This window comes from Candoia aspera, chromosome 5 (assembly GCF_035149785.1).
Source record: "Candoia aspera isolate rCanAsp1 chromosome 5, rCanAsp1.hap2, whole genome shotgun sequence".
Taxonomy (NCBI): domain Eukaryota; kingdom Metazoa; phylum Chordata; class Lepidosauria; order Squamata; family Boidae; genus Candoia; species Candoia aspera.
Window position 1 is genome coordinate 102,031,892 of NC_086157.1, and position 18,688 is coordinate 102,050,579.

Consider the following 18,688-nt stretch of genomic DNA (forward strand, 5'->3'; position numbering starts at 1 on the left):
AGGAGATTACCACTTTGATTTGCTTGAAGAGCTCCATAGCTTCATTGACTCTGAAAACAATGCTGGTGCAAATATTTGTTCCTGGTGAGGTCACGATTGTCTGTAAGGTCAAAAGTGCAGTCAAGGCTAATCCACAGTGGTGGTGAGGGCAGAAGGATGTCTACAGGTCTAAGGAAACCAAGCCACCTAGGAAAAATAACTCCAAAATCAAACCATTTTTCTATTGTTATAAAGAGAAATTTGAGCGCCTGATGATGAAACCCTCAGGTTGGAAGACAGACCTCTAATTACTGGGAAATAGTGCAAGCTTTCACAAGGAGATCCAGAAGTGATGAAATGACCAGATCCAAGCAAGTCTTATTCAGTTGTATCAGAGTTCCTCATTTTACAAGGACACATACAGTTGGAACATGTAGTGTGAAAAGCATGAAATGAGGAAAACTTGAAATAGTTGAAGTAGAAATGAAATTGGTATTTCAAATTGGAAATTGTATGAATAAATAATTTTAGATAGTCTGAAGTAGGTGCCTTTAAATCAGGTGATTATGTGATCTAACCAATCTATGAAATATATCTATTAGACCCAGTGAACATCAGTGCTATACAAATCTATGTACCTTCCAATAGTTACAGATGTTGAAGAATTTTATGGCAAAGTACAAGAGGTAATAAATGCAACAAAACTACTAATGTGTGATTGAAAAGCAGATTAAACTTGGACATCACCCAGAGTTGCTTGCTTTATCTGATGGGTAGCTATAAAAATTAGATAGACAGACAAATAAATAAATAATAAACATAGAAAATTAGAAAGAATAGATGCCCCAGCTAGATTTGGCCTGGGTAACAGATAAAATCAGATATGAAACCAATAAAAGGAACAGATTCAGCTTTATTTATTTATTTATATTTCAAATTTAGTCACTGCCCATCTCACTCTTAAGAGTGACTTAAGTTTGCTTAACATATGAAAAGACTTGAGGGACTATGCAAAAAAGATAAGAAATATCTTTTCTGAAAACTAAAGTAGAAAAAATATTTTCAACATTTTAAAGAGGAAAATATCCAAGGCACTGGCCTAGAAACTGGGAGACCATGAGTTCTAGTCCTACTCTGGGCACAGAGCCAGCTGGGTGACCTTGGGCCAGTCACTTTCTCTCAGACCTAGGAAGAAGGCAGCAAACCACTTCTGAAATCTTGCCAAGAAAACTGTAGGGACTTGTCCAGGCAATCTCTAGGAGTCAACACTGACTTGAAGGCAGCCCCCCCCACCCAAAATCATGACATCACCCCCTCCCCTCCAGAAAAAAGAAGGTGGATGAAAGTGTTGGGCAACAAGAAAGATATAGAATGGCTGTACATGGACTTCCAACATCAAAGGACCTTTCAAGCAAGAATTGTTAAGGAAAATTATGTCAATAAAGAATGTAAACAAGCATAGGAAAATAATGAGAAAAGGAAAATGAGAGTTGTTTTTAAGACCAGGGAAATTATATGAAAATATACACTTGAAGCTTATCATGGAAAAGATCTAATGGAAGCAAAGGAGGTTAAATGACAATGGAAAGCTTTGTTGTTGTTTATTTGTTTAGTCACTTCCGACTCTTCGTGACTTCATGGACCAGCCCACGCCAGAGCTTCCTGTCGGTCGTCAACACCCCCAGCTCCCCCAGGGACGAGTCCATCACCTCTAGAATATCATCCATCCATCTTGCCCTTGGTCGGCCCCTCTTCCTTTTGCCTTCCACTCTCCCTAGCATCAGCATCTTCTCCAGGGTGTCCTGTCTTCTCATTATGTGGCCAAAGTATTTCAGTTTTGCCTTTAATATCATTCCCTCAAGTGAGCAGTCTGGCTTTATTTCCTGGAGGATGGACTGGTTTGATCTTCTTGCAGTCCAAGGCACTCTCAGAATTTTCCTCCAACACCACAGTTCAAAAGCATCGATCTTCCTTCGCTCAGCCTTCCTTATGGTCCAGCTCTCGCAGCCATATGTTACTACAGGGAACACCATTGCTTTAACTATGCGGGCCTTTGTTGTCAGTGTGATGTCTCTGCTCTTAACTATTTTATTGAGATTTGTCATTGCTCTTCTCCCAAGGATTAAGCGTCTTCTGATTTCCTGACTGCAATCAGCATCTGCAGTAATCTTTGCACCTAGGAATACAAAGTCTTTCACTGCTTCTACATTTTCTCCCTCTATTTGCTAGTTATCAATCAAGCTGGTTGCCATAACCTTGGTTTTTTTGAGGTTTAGCTGCAAGCCAGCTTTTGCACTTTCTTCTTTCACCTTCATCGTAAGGCTCCTCAGTTCCTCTTCACTTTCAGCCATCAAAGTGGTATCATCTGCATATCTGAGATTGTTAATGTTTCTTCCAGAGATTTTAACTCCAGCCTTGGATTCCTCAAGGCCAGCTTGTCGCATGATGTGTTCTGCATACAAGTTGAATAGGTAGGGTGAGAGTATACAGCCCTGCCGTACTCCTTTCCCAATCTTAAACCAGTCTGTTGTTCCGTGGTCTGTTCTTACTGTTGCTACTTGGTCGTTATACAGATTCTTCAGGAGGCAGACAAGATGACTTGGTATCCCCATACCACTAAGAACTTGCCACAATTTGTTATGGTCCACACAGTCAAAGGCTTTAGAATAGTCAATAAAACAGAAATAGATGTTTTTCTGAAACTCCCTGGCTTTTTCCATTATCCAGCGGATAGTGGCAATTTGGTCTCTAGTTCCTCTGCCTTTTCTAAACCCAGCTTGTACATCTGGCAATTCTTGCTCCATGAATTGCTGAAGTCTACCTTGCAGGATCTTGAGCATTACCTTACTGGCATGTGAAATGAGTGCCACTGTTCGATAGTTTGAACATTCTTTAGTGTTCCCCTTTTTTGGTATGGGGATATAAGTTGATTTTTTCCAATCTGATGGCCATTCTTGTGTTTTCCAAATTTGCCGGCATATAGCATGCATTACCTTGACAGCATCATCTTGCAAGATTTTGGAAAGCTTACATTGCAATAATTTACAACTGTCATTATAGAACGATAGAAAATTTGCAAAGGGAGAATATTTATTCAGAACTGATTCCACTAGAAAGTGATGTGTGATAGGCAATAGACAATAGACCAGCTGTCAAACAGGAGAGCACTAGATGCAGATGAAATATCCACTGAACTGCTTACAACTGTAGAAGAAGAGGCAATTGAATTGCTGACAGCTACGTATCAATAAAAATAAAACAAGGTTGTGTAGCCTAGAAATTGCAATATGAATATACAGTATACATATACATCTATGTACAGTATATCGAGAGAGAGAGAAAGAGAGGGAGACATGTGCATGCACATGCACACCTATGCAGGATAGAAATATAAGATAATGGTCAAATTACTAAACAATTGTGCTAATTCATCACGCAAGTGAATTTTATTTAAGGCCTTACAAAGAAGAAGTGAGCGTGGAGTAGGACATGCCAGAGGTTTCAGAACAAGTGCAGGGACATAGGATCAGATAGCTCACATAAGGGCAGGTAATGGAAATAGTAAGAGAACAGAAGAAGGAAGTTTACCTTTTCTTCTTATTAAGCACAGCAAGGCCTTTCATTGTGTAAATAATGTCAGAACGTGGAACATATTAAAGCCAACTGGTGTGCCAGGACACCTGATTTTTGTTGTTGTTGAAGAAACTCTGTAATGAACAATAAGCTACTACAGCACCTGAGTTTGGAGATGTAGAGCAGGACAGAATAAGGAAGATACTGAGATAAATTGCATATTGCCCCCATGTCCATAGCTAATACCATAACTAGTGAAGTGAGGGCTCATGATTCCCATACCAGAATGAGCTAGAGAAGTAACGTTATCCTAGGGAAGAAGGCAATGACAAATCTAGGTAAAAGCTTGAAAGATAAGGGTATTTAGATGACAACAAAGATCAGAATAACTAAAGTGATAGCTCAGGACACTGAGTAGTAGCGAGAGAAAAAAGAGAATTGGTTTCTAAGAGTACATAAACTGCAAGAAGAACTAACAGGTTAGTCCTGGACCAAATAAAGGCTGAATTGAGGCAAAGATCACAAAGAAGAAACTAACGTACTTTAAGCACATGATGACGGGCTAGAAAAAAATAGGTATGGAGAGAATCAAAGAGACTGGACCTTGGAAAAGTTACAAGTTCCTACTAGAGAAAGGTAGAGATGGTGAGTGTTTGTCCATTCAACAGGATCTAATTAAAAATGTGTATGTGCCTGTGATTCAGCTCCTGATAGGTAGCTTTATAGTAAGTGTGTAGGTAACTAACAGGAAAGTATAATTCAGCAATAGCAATATATAATTCACTGTATTTAGTACTGTGGCAAGCTATGCTTTCTCCGTAAACATAAATTGATTATGTGTCATGAAATCAATGTTGATTCTTAGTGACTACCTATATAGATTTTCTCCAGAATCATCTATCCCCAACCTTGTTGTTCAGGTCTTCCAGTAGTGCATCCAGCAAGCAAGCAAGCAAGCAAGCAAGCAAGCAAGCAAGCAAGCAAGCAAGCAAGCAAGCAAGCAAGCAAGCAAGCAAGCAAGCAAGCAAGCAAGCAAGCAAGCAAGCAAGCAAGCAAGCAAGCAAGCAAGCAAGCAAGCAAGCAAGCAAGCAAGCAAGCAAGCAAGCAAGCAAGCAAGCAAGCAAGCAAGCAAGCAAGCAAGCAAGCAAGCAAGCAAGCAAGCAAGCAAGCAAGCAAGCAAGCAAGCAAGCAAGCAAGCAAGCAAGCAAGCAAGCAAGCAAGCAAGCAAGCAAGCAAGCAAGCAAGCAATTTTCTTCACGAGAGAGGGCAGATAGAAAGGGTGGAGGAAGTTCAGTTGAGTTTTGTGGCAGATGTACACATCCACACTAAAGAAACAGTTCAAGCATATGTTTGAAATGAACCACACTTGCTGCTCTGATCATTGTAGGATACTTCCACAGGAACGTCATCCTTTATCAGCAATGGAAGGCCAAAAATCTGTCTTGCAATTTATCAAACATTTCCTTTCCCTACAAGTTATACTTCTGTTTTTATACCTTATTCTTTGGGGCCTTGAGACCTTCATACAGATTTCCCTTTGTGGTAATTTTAAGGTTAATTTATTATAGGAGGTGGTTGAAAGAGCTACAGCTAGTAGTGCTGTCTTCTCTTACACATTTTTCCATCACTGATGCTGCCTGGCTGCCCACAGTGGAAGTGTGGAAAGTCATGGTGGCTGAAGATCACTGCAGAGATGACCATACACTGAAAGACAAGACATGCACACATCCCTTGGCCATTTTGTATCTAAATAAATTCAAGAATACAACATTCCATTGTTTAGAATTTCATAGATTTTTGTTTCCTCCTTTGAATTATTTTTCAAACTGAATAAGAAGCAATAGAAATGCAATTTCTACTGGAAGTAGCTCTGGTTTAGTTAGAGTCTTGGTAAAATACTTTGAATGGGCCCTGTTTCCTTCACTGCCATACCTCTGTGCTGTTTTCACCCCAGTTTACTAATTTGCCTTCTCCCACTCATCCAAGTTCAAGAAAATATAAACAATAAGGAAGAAGTAGGGAAGTGTTTTTAAGAGGATTTGTTTGGCATCAACTTTTTAACGTCTTACAGAAATATGTAGGGGTGAAGGAAAATTTGTTTGGTTAGCACTTCAAAACAAACAAATCTAATTCACACTTCCCTGATCAACAACCAATCTGATATGCAATCACCCTTCATTATTTATTTATTTTTTGTATTTCTCTGAATGCTGTGGTGCAGCTCTCTGATCCAAACATGCATACAAAATTGTGTAAAATATACATAAAATATGCATAATATGCATAAAATTTAAACATTGGGACAGATGTGTACAAAATTGCATAGCATTCAAAGTATACAAAAATGCAGGTGCATATGAAATAATCCATGTATTGGGAGGAACAGAGACAAGAGTACAATTAATGTTCATGCTGATATTTAATCTAAATATTTGCAAGTCAGTATAGGAAAGGGATGGAATGAATGCATTCTTCAAAAATATGATAGTTTAGACAATTGATTTGTCTATCACTAGAGAGAAGAACAAGAAAGTGATCCAATGATTCCTCTTCAAGTCTCTTGCATCTCTGAGTCAAGTTGCCATGATAACAAAGATCTGGCTATAAAGAAATGCAGACATGTGGCAAAATGCATGTCCAGGAAGTTGCGAATGACACCCTGCCATACCACCAGGGCTAGCTGACAGGTGAACTTGCTGAACTAAATGTTAATGGGATAATGCTTGCTGTACATTTTGCTGAAGACAATGCCATCCTTGGCTTATGAAGATATTAATTATCTCCCCAACAGTTCTCTTACAGTGGAGGTTGGAAATAGACAGACTGATTGATAGAATATGGGTTTGGTTAGATTAAAAGCTTGAAAAGACATTTCCAGGTTCATGAATATAAATAGCATATTTGTAATAAAGTGGCAGAGCAGCTGGAGTTTTCTGAATAAGCAGGGAGTGGTTGTGCTGATGATGGAATAGGGGTGGAGGAAATGCCTGAGCTATATAGATTATATGTGCTGCTTCCCAAGGGCCTGTTGGAACTAATCAAAGAAGAAATTCTCCGTTCTATTTCCGTTTTTTTTTAAAGAGTCAGTGAAGAAAGCACAACTTTTTACTGAATCGCAGTTTAAATTTAAGTGTTATTGCTATGAATGGCAGGGGAGGGAGAACTGATGGTAATATACTAGTAAATCAGCTATTATGTTGTGTTGAAAGACAGATTGAACAGAAATAACTAGTGCCAGGCAGAGGAATTCTTTTGCATCTTTCTACCTTTCAAATTAAGGAAAGAAAATTTGCTTTTGATAGATTTCATCCCGAGTAGACGCATGTTCCTCTTGTAGTCACTTTGCAAACGGGCCTGTGTGAATATTCTGCCTTTCACTGTACAATCCTTAAGCCAGAATTCTGCATCCTTTCATTAAACTGAAAAAAACAACGTCATAAAGGAATTCCTCCTGTGAACTTTTTTTCTGGTGGGTGCTACTGATAGGGGTGGAGAAAGTGATGGATTGGTAGAGGTTCATGTCCCCAACCCCATCTCAGCTCAACCTAATTCATGAGGCTGCTGTTCTAGGAATACAATGAGGAGAGGTGGCTATGCAGATTGTTTTGCTTGAGAGCTCCAATAAAAGGTAAAATATAAGAAGTAAATAGATAAGATGACCATATTTACTGGTAGTGCTATTCTTCCTTTCTCTGTCACTTAATATTTTGAAATATATTTGAAAATAAAGGCAAACCCACACATACATAACCATGAACCAAATTATAGTACCAAAGGAATAAAGAAAGCAACCAATTATGGTGTGTAGTGATTCTCAACCATGCTTTTAATATTAAACAGTCTAAAGAGAAGCTCACTAACTATTGAAAGATGAGGCATGTGGCAGTTGTATGTCTTATATCTTCTGCACATGGCTTTCTAACTTCCTTCAGTTAATATTACTTATTCTGAGTTCCTGGATTTTCTTGTGGGTGTATCTAAGTGGTTTCAGTTCCTCCTGTATGGGTTAAGCCTGATAATTAATTTTGATAACTGCAATTAATCGAGAACTAGCCCTATTTGTAAAAACCAGGCTCAAATCTTCTTATATTTAGTATTTTTTGTTTGCACTAGAGAACAGATTACTTACCCCCTCTTTTGAGCGCCCTGGCTAGTTTCCATCTGTCTTTGGGTTTTACAGTGGTCATTTTGGATCTTATCTTGCCTTTTTTACTGTCAGTATGAGAACAAACTCACACAGTAACAGGAAGAGCAAGAAAGTGGGGAAAGAGGGAGACTGAAGGGGGGGGGGGAAACCTGACCAGGTGGTCTAGAAGGGAACTGGAAGAAATCATATTGATAAAGCTATGGGACAGTAGGGGTATTATTTTTTTAATCCATTCAGTCGTGTCCGATTCTCGGAGACTGCCTGGACAAGTCCCTGCAGTTTTGTTAGCAAGGTTTTTCAGAAGTGGTTTGCCATTGCCTGCTTCCTAGGGCTGAGAGAGGGTGACTGGCCCACGGTCACCCAGCTGGCTTTGTGCCCACGGTGGGACTAGAACTCATGGTCTCCCAGTTTCTAGCCTGATACCTTAACCACTACACCAAACTGCATTATCTGTCTGCTCCACCAGATAAGATAGGGTGGGCATCTTCCAGGACCCTTCCCTTACATGCTGCCATCTAGTAGAAGGCATGTTTTTTCCTTAGCAGCCCCTGATCCAGCAGGCTTCACCCTCTTAGACTTGGGTCTTCCCCAAGCACTAGGGTAGGGTGAGACAGAAGCCTATGGATGATTTGTTGGAGACCTCCAAGAGAATGGCTAAGGTGTCAGGTTTTTGCTTTTGCTTTTATGGCTTTTATTGTTGCTTGGTTTTATTGTTGTTGTAAGCTGCACAGGGCTGCGTTCTAAGATAGGCAGCCATACAAATCTTTTAAATACATAAATGGTCCACATTGAGAGAGAAGGACATTCTCGCATTCATCTAGCACCTGAGATGGCACAGCTGGGCTCAGAACAACTAAATAACTTAAGATGGCAAAGCTGGGATGGAATGCGGTTGGTTCCACCCAGGGCTTCCCTTGCATGGAAATTAAGTGATTCCCCACATTCACCCTCACAAGGATTATGCTGGTGAGGAGAATTTAAAGGTTCAGCCAGAGTGTCAATTTCAGCAGAGCTGGAAAAAGGATTTTGGTGGAACTTCTTATAAGAGAGTGTTCCATTGCATTGCATTACATCTCTGTAAAATAATGGGAGAAAGAGAATTAGTAAACCAGTTTTATTTATTTATTTTATTTATTTTTCTATCCCGCCTTTATTATTTTTATAAATAACTCAAGGCGGCGAACATACCTAATACTCCTTCCTCCTCCTATTTCCCCCACAACAACAACCCTGTGAGGTGAGTTGGGCTGAGAGAGGGGGACTGGCCCAAGGTCACCCAGCCAGCTTTCATTTTCTATTCAGTTTTCTGTCCAGATCCGTGAGGTGTTATCTTCTTTTTTAATTGAATTAAAATTAAAATTCTTGGACACTGCCTGGACAAGTCCCTGAAGTTTTCTTGGCATGGTTTTTCAGAAGTGGCTTGCATTTGCCTCCTTCCTAGGACTGAGAGAAAGTGACTGGCCCAAGGTCACCCAGCTGGCTTTGTGCCTAAGGCAGGACTAGAGCTCATGGTCTCCCATGAAAAGGGCCATAGGGGATCTACTTCCCCTTTTTTCAAAGCCATGATCCTGGACAGAGGCATCCATAGTGCTGCTTTTGTTTTAAGGATCCCATCAAATAAGCCAGATCCTGAGCCCAGGAGGACCCCAAGTCCACAAAAGGCTACATCATAACTTAGGGGACCATCCAATTTGCCCCAGTTCAAACTATCACTTGATAACAATGAACAATGAATTCATACAGATGTTTTTCCTGTTCTCTTCCCTTTGGAAACATTTCATTTCCTTCTAGGAAATTATTTGGCAGTATGGATATGAAGCAATGGATAAAGGGATGAGATATAATCTTAAGAAATCAGATCACTTTTAATCTAACACTAAGAGTGTTTTTTAAAAATCCACTTTCCACGGGAGGAGATTTGCTGTAGTTATCATTGGGATATTGTTTTCGAAGTTGGTACCAAAGGCATAGAAGGCAGACAGGCAGACTCCAGTAAATGCAAATAGTCAGGAGGGGGAAATCATCTTTGAAATGCCAACAACCTGATTGCAAGGAAAACGTAATTTGAGATCCTGTAAAAATAGTAGGAGTACAGTATAAGGATAAAGAAGAGAAAATTGCTCGCTAAAAATGGCTACTACCCTGCTTATACTGAAAGTTGGTATGATTTATGATGCCTCACTATGTCCAGGACTGCAGCTAGTGAATTTAACTGTATATTGTAGAAAGTCCTAATTGAAAGGTCACATGTGATTTAATTTTCTCTAGATCCTGAGATAACATGAAAATTTCACCATGAGAATAAAGCTGTGAAATGTGCTGATGACAACTTAAATTGAGGTAACTTTCTTACGTTTTCCTTTTCAGCTAAAACATTTGATCTAAGTTAATGGGGAAGGTTAAGGAAGAGATATCTGAATCGTATAAACAGATGAATTTCATTCCTTTTTAGCATCCGTTCTGCCTATGTTGCATGTGGTCATGGACAGCTTTATAAATCTAATCCGTATTTTCCCACCTACAGCACAGCCAAAGTTTTCCACCTCCATGCAGACAAAATTGCCAGAACAGTTTAGGCTGTTATGGCATTAGTTATATAGTTAAGGGCATGTTATGTTGAGTTTAGTGTCCATGAACCTTTTTTGTACTGCCAAGAACAGGTTAAGGTCCTAGCTGTAGAATCCAGAAGGGTTGAGAAACACAGCACCTATAAGTAAAAAGTTAGCATATTCACACATATCATCATATTATTCTTTTTTCAGAGTAAATATTGTTATGCAAAGCACAAAAAGCAGTAAGATACAATAAGCCCCCAAAACTAAGATATAAGGTGAGAAAAAGAAAAGGAACTATAGCTAAATCTAATTTATATCAACTCCATTCACTATACTGCTCAATACCTTTCTATCCTTCTAAACTTCCCTTGCTTCTATCACATTCAGGTCCTGCATCATACATTACCTTTTGTCCTTTAAATTTCTCACCTCTCTCTTTCTGAGCTCTTTCTGTTAGCTCCATCCAGCCATAACTTTCTTGGTCTTTCACTTCCTCTCACTCCATTCTTTCTTCCTTCATAGATTTAGCTTGTGATTCAAGCTTCATTCATTCTCTCTATGTGACCACATCACTTCAACATACTTTTTTCATATTGGTTACTCACTTGTGTCCTCAATGATTCATCACCCATTCATTCTCAACCCTGTTCTTAACTTTATCTTTTCTTGATTAACCACACATTTTTACTACTTACACAATTCCTGCTGCATTCAACTTACTTCTATGTTTCTTGCCATCTTTCACTTCCATATAACAATGGAGATGTATGCATTTCTCCATCCATTATTCCCATCTTTAGTAAACATGTTATCAAGGTGCCCAAATCCATCTAATTGCCATAGTTTTTATTTTCTATGTATGGCTTGCAATCATTCACTCCATTTTTTCCTGGGATCCATAACTATATTAATTTTCAGATCCATACTCCTTTTTGTCCCATATACTCTTTCTAATGTTTGCTGTAAATAATTTGAGTTCTCAGCAAAAGAAGCATCATCTGCATACAAAGCTACTTTCGCATTCATGTTCTCAATCAACACACCTCTAGTGTGACCACAAGCATTCCTTATGCATTCAACTGTAACCACATTAAATAACCAAGGGGACTTAAAGTTCCTTCCTTTATTCCCTGCCCAATGTTGAACATTCACTAAGCATTGTATTTGTTTTCATGTGTGCTTTGCCTCCATCATCAAGCACTCTTACTGCATTCAGCAACCAACCTTCAGCTCCATATTTGTCAGCCCTTGGAGACAAGCAAGGTCAGGAAACAGGAGTTTCTAGGGGTCTTGGAATGTACTGTAGTGCAATTAGGATGTTGTAACATCCTGTCAAAGCCCCTCTCTACTTTATCTTCTACCGAATACAATTAAAGCAGAGTTCCTTTGAGTTTCTCTCATGCACTTGCTGTTTTCCCAGGACTCAGATATCCTTTTTGTAACAGCTCAGCATTCTCCTCCCCCTTCTGTAAGTCAAACCCACATTCCATCACAATATTCAATAACACAGAGAGAATCACAAAATTGCAAGGGATCATAGAGGGCACTGCATCCAAATACCTGCTTGGTGCAAGAATCCAAATTAAAGCATCCCTGATTCATACCTATGCAGCATCTACCTGAAGACACCTTCACATCAATCATCACAGTCATTTCAGCATAAGAAGCCCATTTATATACTGTAATGGGCTGTGAGAATAACTTTGGGAGACAGGAGGAAGAGCCACAGCCTAGACAATGGGCTGACAAGAGAAATCTGAGTCCAAAGGAGGGATGGGGGTGGAGAAAGCTTCTCAGAAGGGACCCTCCCTAGTTTTTGGAAAGTAAAGGCAGGGGAGGGAGGAAGTGCTTTCAGACTTGCAAGATTCTGTTACTGTAACCTCACAATTAAGGTAGTATTAGTATTCATGATTTTGGTTTCCTGCCTGGACTACTTCAAAGGGCTGACAAAATAATGCATAAAAGAAGAGTTCCATTTACAGACTTAGATGGAAACTTGGTTAAGATGCATTAACATTCCTGAAGAAACACCCTTCTTTTCCCTTGTTGCTCCTTCTTATCACTGCTGCTTTTTAGAGGGGGCAATTGTATCAGGTCCCAACAGGGAACAGCATCCAAGGTATTTATAACATGAATATTTTTTTTTTCATTCAAGGCAGAAAAACTAATGAGTCAAAATACAGTATAATGGCTAAAGCATTTTAAATATTTCAGGGTTTCCACACATTTGTGATTACTGGGTTATTGAACTGAATAGGCAGAAATAACCAAGAAAGAAATTACACTGATACAGGATGCAGCAAGGTAAAAATGTAAGATGCATTGGGGGTGGTATTAAAATGATCATTCTGCTCTGGGGGTTTTCAACAGCTTCTGGACTTTATTTGTTTATTTTATTATATTTTGCACAAGTGCCCAGAGCAACAAAGTGACTGCATCTCCCCCATCTCATTCTTTATTTTGTTTAGGAAAAAAAAAGACAATTTATCATGCACACTTGGACCTGATACATGAAAAGGTAGCAGGAGAAATAATGAAGTACAGAAGGCTCCATGTATCAGTAGCAGGCTGTCTACAAGAAATGGCCTTGGCAGATGCCTGACAATACCAACCCCTGAGGTCAATCCTGGAAATTCAAATTCCACCTTGGCATGTATTTATTTAAGCTTCCTAAGTCAGATCTTATTTCCAGGGAAACATGGCTAAGACTCAGCTATGCTAAGAAGATGCAGCTGATCTTCAGGCTTGATGTACTCACCTCCTTCAGCAGAACTTATCACAACAATTGGGCTGAACGGTCCATCACCTTTGTTGTTATACGCTCCAACTTTCACTTCAAATGGAGTCAAGGGAGGCACGCTTTCATCTCGGTAGATGAACTTGGAGGCATCGGAAGATGTGACCATTTTTTCTTTCCAGCCTCTTGTCCCGTTGGGTCGGAAAGCCACAATGTATCCAAAGCCTTCCCCGTTCTGAAATTCTTCAGAGACTGGCTAAAGAAAGACATGTTTGCTTATTATTCCTTAGGATTTGTCCAACCCTCTCAAGAGGGGCATAATTTGAACAAGGTTGCTTAGCTTTAATGGAGGCTGCTTCTTGCCCCCCAACTGGAAGAAAATGTAAGTTTGTGAAACTGGCAGCACAATTCTTAGACATTGGTGCCACTCAGTACCTATTCTGTGCATAACTTCAAGTATCCTGTATCCTATGTTGCAGGAGATGATACCCTATTTAAATATATACTCTATTTCAGCCTTCCTCAGTTGGGGTAACTTTGAGTTATGTGGCTCACGGAATTCTCAGAGAGCCTTTGCTAAGAATTCTGGGAGTTGAAGTTCACATGTTTGGAGGGCATCCAAGTCTGGAAAGCCTGCTCTGCCAGAAGGGCTGCCCAGTCCATGTTTGTTTTAAATATGAAGATCCCTAAGGGGGGAAAAAAATGAAATTACCACTCAACAGTTAATTAAATTACCTAAGGTCCAACTTGTAAAATTGATTCAAGCTATTGCATTAAACAGATTTAATTCTGTCAATTTGATTTGACAAACAATATTTGAGTGCATGGTCAAAAGCCCACTGAATTTTTAAAAAATGATTGTGAGGCCTTTGATGTGATACACTGGATCAGTTAAGAAATTCAGTTCAGCCCTTTAAAGGTAAGGTAAAGGTCAAGGTTTCCCTTGACATTAAGTCCAGTCGTGTCCGACTCTAGGGGGCGGTGCTCATCTCCGTTTCAAAGCCGAAGAGCCGGCGTTTGTCCGTAGACACTTCCTCCGTGGTCATGTGGCCGGCATGACTAAATGGAACACCGTCACCTGCCCGCCGAAGCGGTAGGTAGGATTCAATAAAATCACCTTCTAATTGAATTCTTGAATCAAAGCTCTGCACAGCCTTTACATTTAATAATTAGCCAGCCAGCCAGCTGAGCAAACATCCTATTCAAGGAGCCATAGTTTCTCCCCAGTATGGAAAGGTTCATCACCACCACCACCACCACCACCTTAAGTTGAGATGAGCAACATTTTTGGCTCCTGGGTGCCATCCTGCACTTTTGCACAATGGCCTAAACATCTTCCCATTGCTAAATTCTGTTTTGGGTGGCCTTAAAGTGACTGCTTTAAGCAGAAAAAGAACAGGATTGTATAACAATCTGGTATGAAACTTGCCATGAAAGTGGCATTGCATTTGGGCTATTTCTTGTATTTGTTAGAAGATTCTTCCTTTCCTTCTTTGTTCAATCCTTATTAAAATGTTAAATGTTCACCTGTTAAATAGCATTGTGCTTTTTATTTATTTATTTTTTAAAAGCAGCGGTGGGATTTCTTGGAAGGGCCATTAAAAAAAAAATAAATCCCTGGCATATATGTAATTATTGCCTGACATTTCAAAATGTGATTCCAGTATATATGACACACGTTAGAAGGCTAATGCTAGCAGGCAGTATGATTTCAAGGTAATTCTCAAGGGCTTCCTCAATAAGCATCATACTCCTACTACTATTTTCAAGACCCAGGATCAATCGAGATGCGACATTTTTCACTCGTGTCAATGGAGACTTTCCTCCTATGGCAAACTGTAGGTTGGAGAGGAGATAGATTGCAGTTGGGATGGCCATAAGGGCAAAAACATGTTCTTGTTTATTCGTTCAGTCACTTCCGACTCTTCGTGACTTCATGGACCAGCCCACTCCAGAGCTTCCTGTTGGTCGTCACCACCCCCAGCTCCCCCAGGGATGAGTCCATCACCTCCAGAATATCATCCATCCACCTTGCCCTTGGTCGGTCCCTCTTCCTTTTGCCTTCCACTCTCCCTAGCATCAGCACCTTCTCCAGGGTGTCCTGTCTTCTCATCATGGTCTTAATCTGCCCCACCTGCCACTTTGTGCCTATCATTTGCGGTTCTTCCCATCTCAGATATCTAAGCCACACAATTCTGAGCAAATTTCTATAGAGAGTTTGATATTTTGCTGGAAGAGCAAAGGTTCTGCAAAGTCCAAAGGCAAACATTTAATGTTCAGTCAGATTGGGAGGCAAGAGTACATCTTAAAAAATACATTTCTGTAAGCTTTTCAGGCCCCAAATACCATCTTGCAATCTCCCACAGCCCAGGCCCTCTCCTTTCCACCTGCTGAGAATCTTGTAAGATCATCACAAGCGAGACGGTCATGATGCATCATTTGTTTGTATTTAATCTGCAAGGAATGTAGATGCTATTTAGGATTTCCTTGGCACCATCATGCCAACCTCTGAATTCACCAAAAAGCACAATTTCTCACCTTGTGTTTTCTTTTCAAATGTTTGGAAAGCACTTTGTACACTGGTCCATTTAACTATTTATAGAATAAGTGGCCAAACAAAAGGAGATAACAACAGCAGCAGCAGCAACATCTGGATGACTGTGCAACCAACCATAATAATAATGAAGTCTAGGGAAGAGTGGGTAATAAATGATTGGAGACCACAATTCGGGCTCCCAACTTTCTGGAAAGTCACAGAAGGCTTTCTGGTGATGATATGACATCACCAGAAGGAGTAGGGCTGAACAATTTTATCTGTTCTTCAAGGGTTTGGGAGGGAGGTGTAAGGTGGGAATGGGAATGTGAGGCCTCCAAGAACCAATCCATTTTCATCCACAGTGTTATAAGTCTCCCCAAACAGCCAAAATAGCATTATTCAGTTTTGACTGCATGATCTGGAAGTGATGAAAAATCAACATGTGACTCACAGGCTGGGGACTGTAGTTTAGGCACAAACTCTGCTTGTTTCTTTTGCATTGTATCCTACTGCCTCACAGAGGAAACCCTTCTCTTCCACTCTGGCGCTATCCAATATTATACTGGTGAAACACAATTCCTATCATGCCCAATTAGCTTCCTTAGAGCCCAAGGTTGGAAAAAGCTGGACAAGATTGAATTGAGGCATGACTTCATGATATTTGCTTAGCAGCCCTGTCCCATAGCCAGCAACTGAGTGAAGACAACCTTATTTAAAAAAGGATCCATCCATCACTGGTTCAGTAGCCATTCAGTGTGGAGAACCAGAGTGTTAAGCAACAGACAGAAATTCAACAAAGTTATCCTTATTTCATGTGGTCTGATACACAGAGGAAAATGGAAAAGGGTGGTGACTCCTGTTTATTTCTGATATGTAGCTTTTTTTTTTACTTATATATTTTATTTTTTTACATATGTATGTCTGTACGTATGTATATATAGTTACAATTTTATTGCTGAAAACAGGTCCAACTTTGTCATGAGACCAGTCCTATGAGCACCCAAAAATGAAGGCTGAACAAAACCTACAGTAGCTACTAGACAATAATTCACAAGCCGCTCTCCTGTGAGAATAGCCAGGCTTCTACCAGGGAAAAAGAAAGAAGGAAAAAAAATTGAAAAAAGAAAATCCACCTGGCTCCTTAGCTGCCAAATCTCTTTTACGCTTGCCAGCTGGACACCTCAAAAATTTAGAACATGTTGCAAGATTTTAATAAAACGACATTATATGTGTCAGAACACAAATTGAAATTTGAATTTACTCTATGGCTGCAGTTCATTTATTTAATATAATTTTATTTTCCCTTCTTTACAAACTGGCTATAGAATTCATGGATAGCATTCATACTGAGTTACTCCTAAGTACATTCCATTGAAATTAATAGGACTGAAGTTAGCTTAAATAAATGTCTCTTTTATTTCAGTAGAACTTCTAATAAGCAATTTAGTATAATTACTACCATATAAGTAAAAATAATAACAATTCTGAAAAACAGCATTCAGACCAAACAGAGCCAAGTAACAATAAAAACTCAAGTCATCTAAATAATTAGCAGGTTAAATAAATGGTGTGTTTTACACTCATGGTGTAACTGTCTCAAGGAAAAAAAGAAAGGAAAGGAAAAGAAAAGAAAGGAAAAATCTTCTGATTAAACTTGAAAGGCAATGCTACATTTTAATCCTAGATAAAGAACAAATCTCAGAAGGTGGAGTAGATCCAGGGTAAAATGCCACTGGTCCTTCCTTTAATCTTCCTTTAAGATTAAAGAAACAGCTAGATCATATCCACATTTTGGGCCTTTAAGTTAGCCCTTAATTCACATCTTTCAAAAATGATCCCTCTGTACTACTTTACCAGCATGTTTGTTCCTACTGTTTTCTTTTTTTCTTTTTCTTTTGTCTCTAAATCTAGGACTCATTCTTTTAATTTCTCGTAAGTTCATGATGTATAGGTAGTCCTCACTTAATTACCATTCATTTACTGATGGTTCAGACTTACAACGGTGCTGAAAAAACTGACTTACAACTGGTGCTCACACTTACCACTGTCGCAGCATCCCCACAGTCATATGATCACAATTTGGGCACTTGGCGACCAGTTCACATTTATGACCATTGCAGCATCCCGTGGTCATATGATTGCCATTTTCTACCTTCCCAGATGGCTTCCGGCAAGCAAATTCAATGGGGAACCACGTGATTCAGTTAACAGTAATGTGGTTTGATTAATGACTGCAATTATTTGCTTAATGACTGCCACAAAACAGTTGTAAATTGGGTCAGATTTGCTTAATGACCACTTCACTTAGCAACTGAAATGCTGGTCTCAGTTGTGGTCATTAACCGACAACTACCTGTAGTAATGCTGGAAATTAAAGTGGTGGTTTCTTCTACAACCTTGGGGCAATCTGTAGTGGCCACCAATCCTAATCCTAATTGCCCAAATGATGAAAAATAGTAAACAAACTCCCACCATGTGGTATGTGTGTTGCAACGTACCTAAGGGGTGGAATTTATATTGTGATGTTATGATGTATTGCCCCTCTTGTCCCTCCCATGGACTCCTATGCTATTGTTTAACTCCATCTGGAGCTGGGATTAGTACAAAGAGTTACTATTTTCTTAGTATGCCAAATTACTTAGTAAATTGAATTACTAAGCACAAAAATGGTTATTATTCACAGATAGGGGACAAGACTAGGGCACTAGTTGCTTGAACCTGTTATTGGACTCTTGAGTATTTTAAATATCTCGAATCCATTATTAAATATCTGGAACTGGGTATGGCCCATAGTGATCCCTAGTATAGATTAAGTTCTCAGAGGAATGGAAACAAAAATATATTTTAAATGGGAATGTTGTTGCAAACAGTAGGTTCTGTCAACTCCTAGCAGGTTTTTTTTTTGTGGATACATTAAATTAATACCTGAAGGGAGATTTTAACTGACATTTAATACACAATCTTTTGTGAACCTACATTGACAAGCTTTGCTGTGGGGAAACTTCAGTGTTGACCTACAATGTCTAGCTTGCCCTCAAAGAAGTCAACATGAAACAAAGAATTAAATCAAAAGAGTTTGTTACCTCCCAGGCTATTACTAATTCATGCCGTCTGCCACTTCTGCCACTTACATTAGCGGGAGCCATCTTTGGAACTGTGGA

General features: G+C 39.5%; 1 protein-coding gene across 1 annotated transcript in view; it reads right to left on the bottom strand.

The window, feature by feature from the left end:
• CNTN5 (contactin 5) overlaps positions 1 to 18,688 on the bottom strand; it is a 255,596-nt gene that overhangs the window by 16,740 nt on the left and 220,168 nt on the right. Inside the window, exons 15-16 of the mRNA XM_063305866.1 lie at positions 18,611 to 18,681; positions 13,013 to 13,247 (exon numbers count right to left, since the gene is read on the bottom strand). Of these exons, the coding sequence (XP_063161936.1) occupies positions 13,013 to 13,247; positions 18,611 to 18,681 (306 nt within the window). The remainder of the gene's footprint in view (positions 1 to 13,012; positions 13,248 to 18,610; positions 18,682 to 18,688) is intronic.